At 40.1% G+C, this 15,395-nt stretch overlaps 1 protein-coding gene across 2 annotated transcripts in view; it reads left to right on the top strand.

Annotated features, from left to right (window-relative positions):
* GMDS (GDP-mannose 4,6-dehydratase) overlaps positions 1-15,395 on the top strand; it is a 775,818-nt gene that overhangs the window by 476,202 nt on the left and 284,221 nt on the right. The window contains exon 8 of one of the 2 annotated variants that reach the window (XM_057493757.1): positions 14,592-14,699. The exons of the other annotated variant lie outside the window; for it this stretch is intronic. Within the exon in view, the coding sequence (XP_057349740.1) occupies positions 14,592-14,684 (93 nt within the window). The 3' untranslated portion in view covers positions 14,685-14,699. Of the gene's footprint in view, positions 1-14,591; positions 14,700-15,395 lie in introns of those variants that run through there. 2 annotated transcript variants of the gene reach the window in all.

Here is a 15,395-nt window from a genome sequence, read left to right as displayed (position 1 = left end):
CAAATGCAGTTTTACAGAAGCAGAATTATCTAAAGGCAAAACTGAGAAATTGTCTTTTCATTGTTGATTTAAACCTCACATGGAAATTATTTGTGAAGTTCCTAAAAAGAGAGATGAAAGTACTCCTCAGCATAGCTTCCTCTCAGAGTTATATAAAATATTTAAGATCACTTTTGCTATTATTTTCTTATATTATGAAGAGAATTGTTGGGGTTAAGTCATTACCGTTCATTACTTCCTGCAGAATCTAAGTAGATTGAGATCTCTTAGAAAAAACCACTTATCTGCAAACATACGATATCACGTGGTTAGTTATCTTGTGTCAGTCTCTCTCAAGGAGACACCTTGAAGACAGAAATTCTTGATCATACTTGTACCTCCCAACATGCCTGGCACAGAACATATGCAATAAAAACTTGAATTGAATGGAATAAGATTTATAAAAATTAATATGTATATATGAAATGCATTTTTTATTTATGTATAGTTGCATACAATATTATATTGGTTTCAGGAGTACAACATAGTGATTCAACATTTATATACATGACGAAATGCTCCCCACAATAAGTATAGTTCCCATAAAATACCAAGTTATCACCATAGTGCTGACTATATTACATATGCTGCACTTCCATGACTAATTTATTTTACAACTGGAAGTTTGTCCCTCTTTATCCCCGTTACCTTTTTCACCCATCCCCCCACCGACCTCTGGCAGCCACCAGATTGTTCTCTGTATTTATGAGTCTCTTTGTTTTATTTTTTAGTTTCCACATATAAGTAAAATCATATGGTATTGATGAAATGTGTTTTATTCCTTTATTAAAAGTTTTCAATACTTAGCATAAGACATTTCCCACCAAACATAATCATACCACATTTAGATTTTAGTTGTGATAGATTTACATGATTTGTAGGAAAATGTTTTCAAGCAATTTTCTCTCTTGTTGTATACAGACCATAAAGGAAAACTGAATAGTGCCCATTTGTTCTCATACGATAAGTTTCCCAAATAACTATGGATTCAGCTATTATTAGACTTTATTTCTATTTGTGAAAGAAGGGTATCTGAACCACTGGAAAAAAATAGAACAATACACTGACCGATTTACAAAACAAATTTTAAAATCACAAAAATAGCATTAGTTTACAAAATTAAGTGCCCCTCAGTGTAACTGATAACAGAAACCTCTTTATCTGTGTGATTGTCACTATATTTCCTCTCAGTTTTCAAGAGTCTCATTTGATAGAGGATTCTTCTAGATACAGCAAATTTTAGTCACAGATGCTATTGTTTTGGAAAACTTTCTTCCATTCCTTCTCCCCTTCTCCTCTGCCTGTCTGGCCTCCCAGTCCATAACCCCTTCCCCCGAACACACACACACCTACACACAAGTTAGGAGCAGGTTTCTCATACTAGACTTTGTTTCTAAATACAATCAAAAGTTTAAGAGTCTTACATAGAGTTACCTGGTAGTAGCTGTAGAAAAATCTACACATACTGTACTAGGAGAAAGGAGCAACATCTGTAGCATCATTTGGGGGCGCTCTAGCGTGTCATTTCATTTTCTCCTCCCACTGCACATTACCCGCAGGTTCAGAGCACACACCCTGGTTCCCAGGTCATCCTCCAGCTCCTTACTCATGGAGTGGAGCGGAGCTCTACCCAGCGGCCATGCTGTGTGGGTTGCCTGGGTGGGGCAGGGGGAGGCAGCTTGCATTCCAGGAAGGTGACTGTGGCCCTTGCCTCCTGGCGGGTCTGTAACCACAGCCCACAGCACAGATACTCCTCCCAAGTGTGGCACCACACCTCCTCCACCTCCCCAGTGCACAGGCCAACAGCAGAGGCTGGGGCTCTGTGGTTTCATAAGTCTTTTTTTTTTTCTTAGAGTGTCCTTTAGGTCCAGAATTACTTGCTGATTTTCACTGGATCTTAAATTTCAAGTTTGGAAGCAAAATACAAAGAGCTTTCACTGCCCATTTTTAAAACCCCTGAAGGTTATCCTCTTGTATTTGTGTAGAGCTTTATCATTTACATCTTTGGATTTATTTCTCCCAACAAATCTCAGACCATGATTAGGAAAGCAGGAATCATTTGCATTTCCCTCTCCCTGAGAAATGAGAAAGCTGGACTTAAAAGTTGCAGCCTTAAGTCCTGGCCTTGTATAGAACAGTGGGTTCCAGCTAACTACTTGGTGAGATGCAGCACAGTATTTCTGGGTTGATTCTTGGTATACTTGATCATTGTGAGATTTGAAAGCCATTTTTTCCCACTGACTTCAAATGTTTACCATCTAACAAATGTGTAGGCCCCTCACTAGGAATACAAATAAACTTGCATTTTCATCACTGGCCCACCAGGATCTCTACTCATCCTGTGAGACAAAGCACAAGTATGAGAAATAAGTTAGGAAGCAACTGTAAAAGATTTGGAGAGCCAAGAGTTAAAAGGCCAGTTCACAAATTCTAAACAGGAGACTTCCTCTGCAGTAAGTATTAATTTAATAGTTGTACAATCATATAATTTGAAGAAGATATCAACTTTGTACAGGAAATACAGGTTTAACAGAACTCATTTCATTTGATCCTTATCTTCAAAAAAAAATGAAGTTTGAAGAAATGGCAAAGGAGGTGTAAATTCCATTGCCTCTTGTCAGTTGCAGCTGAAAGAAAGCTTCATTGTAGTTAACTCTCCGCCGCAGCCTTCGGGGAAACCAAAGCGTCGCTGATTGGCTGAGCCAAATGAGTCATCTATTAAAACTATCCCTAATGAATTACCGGTTTGCTTGTTTAATTGCGCATGATAAAGGGCTCTGGGATGTTAGAAGTCTAGCGGGGCTCAAAGAAATTAGGGTGGCTTGGTTAAGCATTTCAGCAGGCTCTTTCCTAACTCGGGGTACGCTGACATTCTCTCCCTCTTTCTCACTTTCTTTTTTCTTTCTCTCACTCTCTCCTTCCTTCACTCCTTCCCTCTATCCCTGCCCCTGTTTTCTCTTCCTCCCCCTGCCCTCCACTCCCTCTCTCTCTCAGGGGGGTAGGCAATGGGATGACAGTTTCGAAAACTCTTACTTAGAGGTCCTCCGCAGGGCTGGCAGTCATGAGTGTCAGCCGTCTGGCTCTGCACAGTGAAGGCCCTCGTAGAGCAGGGCCAACTGCTCAGGGCACACCCGCCCCTTGCAGCACGACATCGCGAATAGGTGGCCCCTGGGCTTCTCTTTCTCCTCTGTGTTTTCCACATAGGATGGAATAGCAAAAACATCACAATAATAAAGGGCTAAATTACATGACGACCATGATTATCACATGAGTTTGTATTAAAAATATTTAATGACAGTTTTTGCATCAGCAAGAATTTTAAGAGCTTCAGGAGCAACTCACTTTCCATCTTTGTAATGTGTTTGAGAGATCTAGATAATGAAAAATCCTTATCTCCCAGGATTGCCCTTATTTTTGAACTGCTCTAATTTTTAGTTGTTGTTTTAAAGAAAATGCCTTTTCTAAACCTGAAATACCATTAATTAAAATATATTTTTGGCCTTTATTTCCAAGTTTAAGACCTTCCTGAGTACTGAAATATATGAACTACTTGATACTTTCCCAGCTTACTTTCAAGGTCTAGTAAGCAGTTGCTGTTGCCTTTTTCACCCCAGCAGCAAAAGCTAAGACTTGCAGAGATAAAACAGTTTAGTTTGTCTCAGATCTGGCCTCCCATACTGCACGTCTATCCATTGGCCCTACTGAGAGCCTGCTCTGTGTCATGCACTTGGGTGTCCTCTACCTTCCAAATGCCACTGGAATCATCTTCCAGTAACACACATACTGTTTTCTATTTCTCCTTAAAAACCAGTGTCTCCACCACAGAACAAAGGTCAGTGATTAGAGTGTGAAATGCAAAGCCCTTGCTAGTATCCCTCAATCTCTTTTCCAGCTTTGTCTTGTCCTGCTCTGTGCCTTGCTCCCACTGGGTCTTTGGACTGAACCCTCCCCCAGCCACTTAGCCAGAAGAACTGACCATTTACCTAGTAGTCCTATGGCCCTTTACTCATGTCCCTTCCAATCCTGCAAGATCCCAAGTGGGTTGGGCATCCTTCTTGCAGACACGAAACTCCTCATGTCTTCCCACCATGCTGACCCCCTTTTGTAGCCCCTGGTGCCCTTCAGTACCCCAGACAAGGGGTGCTTGGTGCATGTTTACTGAAAGAGTACCTGAGCATGAATAGACCTCAAAACTAGTTGAGCTTATTTGATTCATTTAATTTAAAAGCTGAAGCAACTTTATGTGTCATCCTGTTCCCCCTCCTCTGTCTGGCAGGTGAAGTAGTTCATTATTCAAAGTTATTCACTGACTTGAGATAAAACAGATAGTTCAGAGTCTGATCTTAACTCCAGTCTTTTGTGGTCTTTCCACTGTAACATCTGTCTATTACATGACCAAAATCAAAGTGCTATTGTGATGAGCACTGCCATGGCTGTGGAGACTGGTCATCTAGGTGGCTCATGCATCAGTTAGGAATTACTCTCAGCTCTGAGTTGACAAGAGAACCTGTTAGGGGTTACTCAGCACCAGAAATGAGGAGGTGAGGCCACCATACAGCTCATAGATTCCAGGGCCACATCTCTGACCATTCCTTCTCTCATGACCCCAGGGTGGCAGCAGCCCCAGCTGTCCTGTGGAGCCCCCCTATGGCCCATGTCAGGGAAGAGAAGGTCACAAATCTCTGGGTGACCAGAGCTAGCATTTTGTTAACCAGACCCATGGCCATGGCCATTCTGCTCAGCAAGGGAGATCATGAGACCAAGTGTCCAGTTTTTCAGACTCTCTCTCTGGTTGAAGAAGACACCAGAATGGGTGCTGTAGGAGGCACACGCCTACGTCCAAAGTGTGTTTGTGCAAGAGGAAGGTTCTGCACTGGCCACTGGGAGCAAGGAACAGAAGGGGCCCTGGGCATGAGGATCTTCTTCCTGCCTCATCCCAGAAGTTTGGGTGAGTGCTGTCCCACATTTGGACTTGATGGGATTGTGAACAGCCACATAAATTGAATGCTCAAGAAGCCAGAATATAGACTAGTTACTTTAGACTCCATATTTTAAAGGTCATTTTTTTAAATGTTTTTTACAGTAATTCATAAGTGCTTTAACACAAATCATATGCTATTGGCTTCCAAACTTTTGCAGCAGTGCCTTTTTAAAGTTGCCAGTAGCTCTTCTCCCCATGGAGAAAACCATTCAGATCTACAGTATAGATCTACTGTGTTATTTTTTCTTCCTTTTTCCCCCACTACATCCATTTACTCATATAGATGGGAACATAATGCAAAACTATACTTGTCTTATTTACATAAGTCTCCCTGTTAGCTTTCCGTTTTACCATATCTGCATTTTTGTGTTTGACCTATTAGTGCTTTCTTAGTTTTATAAAGAAAAAAAGTGCTTCCCTCAGCAGAACCATCTGGCTTCGTTTCCTGTTCCTCGGCACTATATGTGTATTCTAGCAAGGCCAGCCCTGCGGTTTTCTGAATGCTGCTGTTACACTGGTGGTCTTAGAATTCAACTGGAGTGATGGAAAATGTACACTATAGGCTTCTTTCAAGTCTAAGGTTTCCAAGGTGAAAAAAAATGTGCATATTATTGTCATTTTGACATAGCATTTCTTTCTGTAACTATAATGCAGTCTTGTAAAAAGAATTACACCACTCTATTCTTTGAGGAAGAAAACATTTCTAAAATATCTTTTAGATAGAATTACGTTTGATAAATTTTACTGCATAATAAATTTAAGGGCTTAATGCCTAGCATTTAGGAAGGACTTAAAAAAAAAGAATCACCTCTCCAAAATTCTTTAATTAGGTCGCTTCTTTTTGGTGATTAGGAATGAAAAATACTAAAACAATAGTACTATGAAATCTCTGATTCTTCCACGAGGTTTAAATACTGTAACCTAACACTTACTATTTTATGCTACCAAATTGCATGCCAGTAAACTGAGGTGACTGAAAATATAATTAAGACATACTTACAACATACAAGTTTGTCTTTGTCTGACTTATTTCACTAAATTTAATATCCTCAAAGTCCATCCATGGTGTCACAAATGGCAAGATTTCCTTCTTTTTTATGGAGAAATAAAATATATATTTTGTACACATGCATACACACATACATATCTATACATACACATATATAATAACTGGTTTTCTTAAAGGGCCAAATAACATTGTCAATAAAGGATCAAATTAATAATGAACAATTACAGTAAGTAAATTTTCTAATTGAAGGGCTCTCTCAGGTCCTGTTTTGAAAGGTGATTTGTCATGCTGCTTCGTCCCTGCAGTGCACTCAGAGAGCCACGAGGCACTGGGTATAGTTCCACGGCAGTACGCAGAGAAAGAGGTGAAATTCTATGTTTTTATAACATTCCACAAATTTTGAAAAATTTTCAAACAAATGTACATTTCACGAAATACTTTTTAACGTAACACCATTATTTTTAGACCAAAACAAAAGGTTTTTTTAAATCATAGGTTTTTATTTGTTTATGGACCTGCCTGCCTTCCTCACCTCCTCTGTCCCTCCCCTCCTTTTCTCTGTGCATATCACACGGCAGTCCGGCTGCCCGAGCTACGGAGGGAGGGAGACACCCGTGGTATTTTTTTCCCCCTCTGTTCTGTAAGGTATCATGTTCATCAACCAGTAGGAATTACATTTGATAAATTTTATTGCATAATAAATTTAAGGGCTTAATGCCTAGCATTTAGCAAGGACTCAAAAAAAAAAAGAATCACCTCTCCAAAATTCTTTAATTAGGTCACTTCTTTTTGGTGATTAGGAATGATAAATACTAAAACAATAGTACTATGAAATCTCTGATTCTTCCACGAGGTTTAAATACTGTAACCTAACACTTACTATTTTTTATGAAAGGTTTAGAGACATTGAAAGAAACTCTGCATCAGGGGATTCAGTTATTTGTGTTGTTTTCCCCTGTAAATTGGTCTATGATCCCTCCACAGCCTTGCTTAGCCTGAATGCTGCTTTGAAGGTGTGCAAAGTTGAAGGGAATGCTCATATTTAATTTTAAGAGGAAAAGAAAAAGTTAGAAATTGGGGCTAATAAAAGTTAATGAGGAACACTTAAATCCTTTAATGGTTCAATTTATGTTGCAAGTCAAAATGGCTAATGCTATTATTATATGCATGTGGCAACATCCTTTCTCTGCTATAATTCTTTTCCCTTGAAAATGAGCCAGTGCAACCTGGAGGGCATGTCATACTCTCACAATTTCTGTTCATTCTTTTACAAACTCCATATTTTTTTAATGGGGGAAAGAACAAGCACAAGTAAATTAAAATATAAAGGTCTGGGTTTTTGTTGTTATTTTGTCATTTTTCCCTTAATTAACAATTTACTGAACAAAACATAGTTATCAGCAGAGTGACCATTTCCAACTGTCTCTTTGTGTTTAAAAAATTATTTTGGGATGGGAAACATTCCCCAAACCCAGAGGGTATACTTAATATGCCAGTTTTCATTTGAGAAGAATTACTTTTCAGTTGTAGGTGTTTTGGGATGTAGCCTGACTCAACATCCAATATTAATGGTCCAAAAATAGAACAGCTGAACTTTCTGACTGGTCTTCTTTGGGAGACATTAGCATGTCCCCAGAGACAGTTTTCCTAGCTCTGATTACTCCAATCAGTATGTAGGCAAAGCTTATTACTTTCAGAAACGTTACTCCTGGATGGCCCTGTCTATTACCGAGACCAAATATATGGTATGCACTGATGTTTTCTTTGTGTTAGAAATGAACTAGACCCTCTCTGTGTCCCTGCCTGCAAAGTCCAAAGTATGGGAACACATCTCATCAGACTACCTTGAGAGAGGTGCTTCAGTCATTGGGATGAATAATTAAGCCAGACCGTGTCTTCATGCCGAAGTCCGCACAGCAGTCACTGATGTTGTAGAACAATTCGAAATAGCAGTTAATGTAGTGAACTTCTTCATAATAAAAATAATCAATTGCCCTTTCTCCAGGTTATTTTATTGAAACTACAATGCCAATTTTCTATAGCAGTTTTTTAAAGTTAACACCCAACTCATCCAGAGAAATACTTCAATCATCTATTTCGTAGAGGGCCTTAACCTCATGAACAGTTTTTATTATAATAAAATATATGGTTGTAAAGCTTATCTCTAAGTGGACCATGAAATTTTGCATGTTTGTTGTATCTACTGTTTCCTTGGCCTGAAGGTTTTTTGTGGGGAGGGTGATTTGACTGTATGGCCTGACACCACAGGGCCATGTGCTAAGATGAAGACCATTCCTCTTAACTCTGTTTTGGGTCCTCAGCCTTACTGCTCCTTCCCAGCTATGGAGTTTGAAGCAAATCTCTTTACCACTCTGAATATTAATTTTCTTATCTTTATCGTAAGGGAGCTAGAGTCCTACATAGTATAAGATTCATAATCTGAGAATATTATTCCAGTGTAACAAAAACATTTTCCATAAAAGTCTTATCTACTATCTAGTATAAAATTGATATTGCTATAATTAAGCAGAATATGCTTTTATGTATTGACATTGTGAAATCCCTACATGAAACAATTATACAGCTCAATGTCACCTTTTAAAATTTTTGTCAGTTATTAATTTAAAATTTTCTAGTAGCCACATTTAAAAAGAAACAGATAAAATTAATTTTAATGCTATATTTTACTTAACCCAGTGTATCCAAAATATCATTTAAACGTGTATAAAATGTAAAACATTATCAAGACATTTTATATTCTTTTTTCTGTACTAAGTCTTTACAATCCAATATGTATTTTACACTTTACAGCATATCTCAACTTAGATTAGTTACATTCAGGTCACATTTCCTATTAGCCACTGCACTGGGTGATACTACACTGGAACACTACACTGGGATTCTGTATAGTTGTAGATTTAGAGTTTGCTTTCTTATACACAGATCTGCATGTCCTGAAATGAACATTCTTACATGTAGTTATAGAATCCTCAGGAAGGGAATTTATGAGAAAAGAAAACTTGGATGCTTATATGATGCTGGTTTTTTTTTTTTAGATAAGCAATTTGTCGTATTTATCTGTAGTGGTCATATGACTTGACGGCGGCTCTCCTCTTGTTCTACTGAGTAGCTGATGAGGACCACAGCCAGGCAGTCCCTGCCCACTTAAAGAAACAAGCAAGATTCTTTTTCCAGTCTTTTTCTAGAGTGAGAGTTTTCAGGGAGGTTTTGAAGGTCTATAGCCAGCACCATGCACAGATGCACAACTTCAGCCTTCTGAAATAACACTTTACTTTTGGGGTGACATGGGAGCCCCATTTAAAAGGAAAGCAGTTCAAGCCTCAAAGCAAGATCCTTTTGCAATCCAGAGAATCCCAGAATGTTCTGAGTAAAGGACCTTAGAAAGCATGTAGTTGTGGACATAGCATTAACCATATGAACAGCGTCTGTGTCTTTGGGTATGTATTTGACTTAGACTAAACAGATTCACTGTAACTCTGTTCTTTCAGACAGGTAATTCAGAGATAGGCAGAATCTCAATTTCCAAGTGTAATTCTGGACTAACTTGATTTGCTTAAATACTTTAACTTCAGATTAAGAATCCACTTAATTTTGGAGGACATTTTAGCTGCACCTCTCTGTGTGGTTTTTCCAACTGAATTTTGAAGACTGCCAAACTTCACTAAAACCCAAGTTTTTATTTAAAAAGAACTTCATCAAATCTCATGGTGTGCTTTTTTTATTCTTAGGGGCAGCAATGCAAATAAATTAAACATTTATAACTTTACTGGTATGACTAATATCCTAATTTTCAGGTGAATCTTTGTCATCTTTTCCATTTGTGTAGCATCTTTTTTTCCAAGTATTCCAAACCATTTTTCTGAACAAGTTAGTAGTTTTCTTAATTACAGAGATGTGGCTGTTTTAACTCTCCTGGGGCATTTTAAAAATGCCTTGCCTTTAGGGTCAACCAGGAGTGAGGGGCAAGCCTGCGATTTTTAACCCAAGACTTACTTCTTCATTCTTAGATTTCTGCTCTCATCTAGTTATTAAAAAATATGAAAAACAGGATACTACAGATTATTGCAATAAATGTCCAACCGTGTGTAGCAAACAGCCATGGCAAAGTCCAAATTTCTCCATCTCTCCTTTGTAGTCTTTGAGCTGGGAACAAGCAATCTGTGCTTTAGATTGCCAAGTGTCTACGTAAGGATCAAAACACTGATCAGAAGAAATAAATCAAGAGGAAAGAAAGTGATTTATTTTCCACGACCTCCCTGCTTCTTCCTGGGTGATGACATTAAAATAATAGCAGTCTTTACTGAAGTTTATGTCATGACCCAAATTATATGTATCTCAAGGAAAATTTTTGATTCCAAAAAATAATTTTTTACCAAAAGAAATTTAAACAGAACCAGTCAGTGCTTGAACACTACTTTGTAAAGAAAAACTTTAGGTGGATATTTTGAGTGAAAGATATAAAAAAAGGAATGTACAGCAAATGGTATAGGTCACTTATTAATCACTTATTAATGTAATGCATAGGCATGCAACATAGTATTTATAACCCCACATTAATTAAAAATTTTTCTTACTTGTAAAAATGTACCTTTCATGCAGGCAAACTGGCTCACAAGGGAGAAGGCTTTCATGCTAGTTCTATGACAGATTTGCTTTTATGCTGGTGAATAAATCACTGATGTTTACTTTATGGAATTATTGGACTATTCATGTGAGAAAATAAATATACTATGTCTTATAAGAAAAGGCTTCACCGATTTCAGTTTAAAGACCCTCTTCAAGGTAGAACATCCCCAGGAGAGTTCACATCACTCTCCTTATTTCACCACTGTACTGGCCCAAAGTTAAGTATCCAGCCCTTGATTTCTTAAACAAAACTTCCTTATAAATACTGTTAGAAAGTTATCTCTATTCATAGGTCATAATATATTGCTTTGTGCCAAGTTAGTTTGTTTAAATTCTTCTGAAGTTCCTCTTTGGCAGTTGGTACACAGGACCATGTGGCCTGGGTCTGCAAGAACTCATCCAGGGGTTTATCATCTTTTCCCTCTCTGCCATATAGGCTTTAAAGTATCTGAGCATTTAACATCGGTGCAGATGCACATGTGCACCCAATCACGTGTGGCCACTTTTCCCTAGAAGCCGGCAAAGGAGAGAAACCTCATATGCGAAAACAGGAATGATGTTAGGGTGAGCTTGCAGGTACAAACATATGGACATATCAGCCTCAACCTTCCTCTTCTACTCATAAATTGACAAAAAGTAAAGTTAAAAATGTTGGATCCTGACAGTACATAACCAACAGCTTTTCGGTGTGTCTAGCACTTTGCCTCTGTAGTCAGGCAGAGGGCACGTGCCACCCGACTCCTGCCTTCCTGCAGCATCTGGGGCTGCTGGGCACTGGCAGCCCCCTACAGCAGGCTCTGCCCCTCCCTGCTGTCTCCAGTGTCATTGGGAAGACCATTGACTAGTGAGAAGGGCCTTGCACAGTGGGCTTTAGGAAGCCCTGACCCACAGGGAACCAGGAATGTTGTTTCAGACCCTTAAGCCCTACTGGTTCCCTGTGGTTTGGAAGCAGCTTCTAAAGAGCCTCCCCACTTCCCAGCACAGATGCTTCTGGAGCTGCAGGACCCTGGTGTGCAGACCCAGTGCTCCTACATTTAATAGGTCTTGCGAAGGGACAGCATTTCTTTTTTTTTTTTATGGTATCGTTGTTATACACTCTTATAAAGGTTTCACATGAAAAAACAATGTGGTTACTACATTTACCCATATTATCAAGTCCCCACCCATACCCCAATGCAGTCATTGTCCATCAGTGTAGTAAGATACCACAGAGTCACTGTTTGCCTTCTCTGTGCTACACTGTCTTCCCCGTGACCCCTCACACCATGTGTACTAAACATAATACCCCTCAGTCCCCTTCTCCCTCCCTCCCAACCCGCCTTCCACACCCCTCCCCTTTCGTAACTGCTAGTCCCTTCTTGGAGTCTGTGAGTCCGCTACTGTTTTGTTCCTTCAGTTTTGCTTCGTTATTATACTCCACAAGTGAGGGAAATCATTTGGCACTTGTCTTTCTCCACCTGGCTTATTTCACTGAACATAATATCCTCCAGCTCCATCCATGTTGTTGCAAATAGTAGGATTTGTTTTGTTCTTATGGCTGAAGAATACTCCACTGTGTATATGTACCACCTCTTCTTTATCCATTCATCTACTGATGGACACTTGGGTTGCCTCCATATCTTGGCTATTGTAAATAATGCTGCTATAAACATAGGGGTGCATATGCCTTTTTGAATCTGAGAACTTGTATTCTTTGGGTAAATTCCAAGGAGTGGGATTCCCGGGTCAAATGGTATTTCTATTTTTTAGTTTTTTGATGAACCTCCATATTGCTTTCCACAATGGTTGAACTAGCTTACATTTCCATCCATCAGCAGTGTAGGAGGGTTCCCCTTTCTCTGCATCCTTGCCAGCATTTGTTGTTCTTAGTCTTTTCGATGCTGGTCATCCTTACTGGTGTGAGGTGATACCTCATTGTGGTTTTGATTTGCATTTCCCTGAGGGACAGCATTTCTTACCAGGTGCTCCACAACCTCCTGACTTTAAAACCTCTTTGAGAAACTAAAGTGCCATGGAGATGTTTGATTTCCAAAATCAGTGAATATATACATTTAGATAACTTTGATTAGGTTTAAAAAAAAGCCACAAAAATTGGAATATGCTGGCTTCAATAACAAAGCAATGGCATTTCATTGTATCATTGTTCACTTCAACTCGGATTATTTAATGTAAAGTGCTTAGTGTTTCAGTGTGGCTGAAATGGTACCTGAGGCTCTCGGAGGCTCTGTGTATTCCAAAGTGCTTGCTTGGAGCTCACCTCCTGAATCCTGGCACTTCACCCCTCCAAAGTTGGCAGCTGACCCTTAGCAAGAATGGGAACCAAGCACCCACTTGATGGTTCCTCTGTAATATGCATGTGGCCATAAGGCCAGTTCAGAAATCCCATAGCACTTCTGTAAGGCTTCTGACGTGCTACTTACATGCAATGCTGTTATAAGCCGAAACCTCAAGTCTAGTTTCAGAGCTAATGGTCATATTGATCTTTGTCAGAAGCGTCACTCATTTGGTAGTTTTAGGTAAAAATTATTGTATCTTTAGGAACAGCCTTTATATGAGGCTCTGTGAAGAAATAGTCAGTGAATACTTTCTATTTCCATGTGCCTGTGGACAGTGGCACACACTGTCATCCACCTGGACATTCCTTCTCAGACACTCCACATATGTTCATAGACACCCTTTAGGGTCATTCTTACCCAGCAACACCCTCAGATGTATACTGGGACTATAGCGGGTACCCAGGTGCACACCTATACATTTTCTTCCTCTCTCCCTGTCTCTTGTAGTGCTACACCTGTGTCTTCAGCACCAGTAGCACCCTGTGTCTAATGTAGTAAGAGCTTTACAAGCATTTCCTCTGCTATTTACCCCAGCCCTGCAGAGTAAGTGCATTTTATCTCCATTTTGGCAGTGAAGCAAAGGAGGCTTGGCTTGGCTAAGTAACTTGCCCAGAGCACATGTGGGATATATACGTGTTGCCCATGCTTATGTACTTTCTGTTTCCTTGGGCCATCCTGCCTCTGCTTCTTATGCCTCTACCCCCTTTCTTTTACTTCCCATCTTCTTCCTTTGGTAACACATTTTTCCTGTATCCCTTTTGGGAACTTAACTTTGCCTGTAATGATTTTTGACACTTCTCCTTTGCCACTAATGTGTTCCTTGTAACCCTAGGCCGGGACCGTGAGCTCAGGCTGTCTCTCTCCAGGGAGGGAGGGGAACTTTGTCAGCCGTCAAATATCCTGTGATAGAAGCTCCTGCTGTATGCTAGGCACTGTGCTAGGCCAAAGGAAGGTGGAGTGTGGAGAAGCGTTAGCCGGACTTTCATCCGTGCGTGCTTATTTGGAACTTGGTTGGGGAGGGTCCCCATTCTGACACAGCTGTGCTAAAGGAGATGGCAGTGAGCACAGCACATCACCAAGGCCTTAGCCAGGAAGAGGTAGTGCTGATGCCTTCCCTTGACAGAAACAAATTCATTAGTTAAGTTTACTAACTCCTGTATCTGTGTTTAATCAAATAACTGTGACTTATTTTGACTTACTCTGTTTGCCTGAAAAAAATAAGTATGGGAAATCTACCCTTACTTACTCAGCCAGATGATGTTTGGTGCTGCTGAGCAGGGATTAAGTCCTGGAGGATTTCCCCTGAGCTAGGAAGGAGGGGCTTGGCTGGGCCACAGCTCCCTGCATGCAAATGAGAGCCCTGATTAACACTAATGCCCCCTGGGACTTGTCATTTTCCCGGAGATAAGACCTGAACTTCCTGCCCTGCTGCAATCAGCCAGCTGTTTCAGCAACCATTTTCTCTCTTCTGTGGTTGCCTTTATTTTGTTTTGTACAATTTTCGGTTATTTAAATCTTAGATTTCTTTTAAAAATGGCTTTCTCAGAGGTCATTCTCTCCTGAACCGTTTGTCTTGCAGCTCTCGGAAGTCTGGAGGTCCTGTCCTGACATCACGTGTTCCACATTCAACAGCGCTTTTCTGTTCCGAGCTTGCCCTCTTCCCCAAAGCTGAAATAAATCAAAGTTGGTTGAGACTCAGTCGCAATAAATCAAGACCTGTCCAGAACTGGAGCCTGCCCAGTCAAAATGTCATAGCTTGGCTTTCACTGAGGATTAATTAAAGGCCTGATATAAAGCCCAGATGTGCTTCAGGAGAGTAGCAAGCTGCCTGGTGGCAGCGTCTCCCCAGGTTTCTGCCCACCCAAGAGTATGCTGGAGGAGGCCGGGAAAGGCACCCAAGGTTGTGAGGGCACAGAGGGGGAGGGAGGCACCCATCAGCGCAGCGGAGTGGACTTTATCTAGTTTGAAGGAAATAGAACAAGCTCTACAAGGAGGAAAAGATTTCTGTGTCAGGCTATGTATATACAGTATTTAAATGGAAGGAAAATATAATAGCTCAGAAGTTGTATTTTAATTAAAGAGACAAGAGAAAATGAACCAAGTAATGAAACTTTCACTGAAAAAAAATGAAATTAATGCCTGGTTCACTGAACTTTAAAAGTTTTTAGAGCAAAGAAGCTGTGCAGTTAAAACACTTTTTAGTTGTTTTTATTCACAGAGTGCTGAATTAGCCAAGGACAGCTTTTGGAGTAGGGCGTACTCCCAGTCTTCCTTTAGTTCTGCATGAGCCCCACATAACCGTCCAAAAGAGGGCACTTGGTGAAATTCCCACTGAGCACATCTACGTGCAAGTGAATGTGCAGTGCAAACTAATATCCGTATG

The sequence above is a fragment of the Manis pentadactyla genome, chromosome 16 (assembly GCF_030020395.1).
Source record: "Manis pentadactyla isolate mManPen7 chromosome 16, mManPen7.hap1, whole genome shotgun sequence".
NCBI lineage: Eukaryota > Metazoa > Chordata > Mammalia > Pholidota > Manidae > Manis > Manis pentadactyla.
This window is presented reverse-complemented; position numbering and strand designations above follow the sequence as displayed.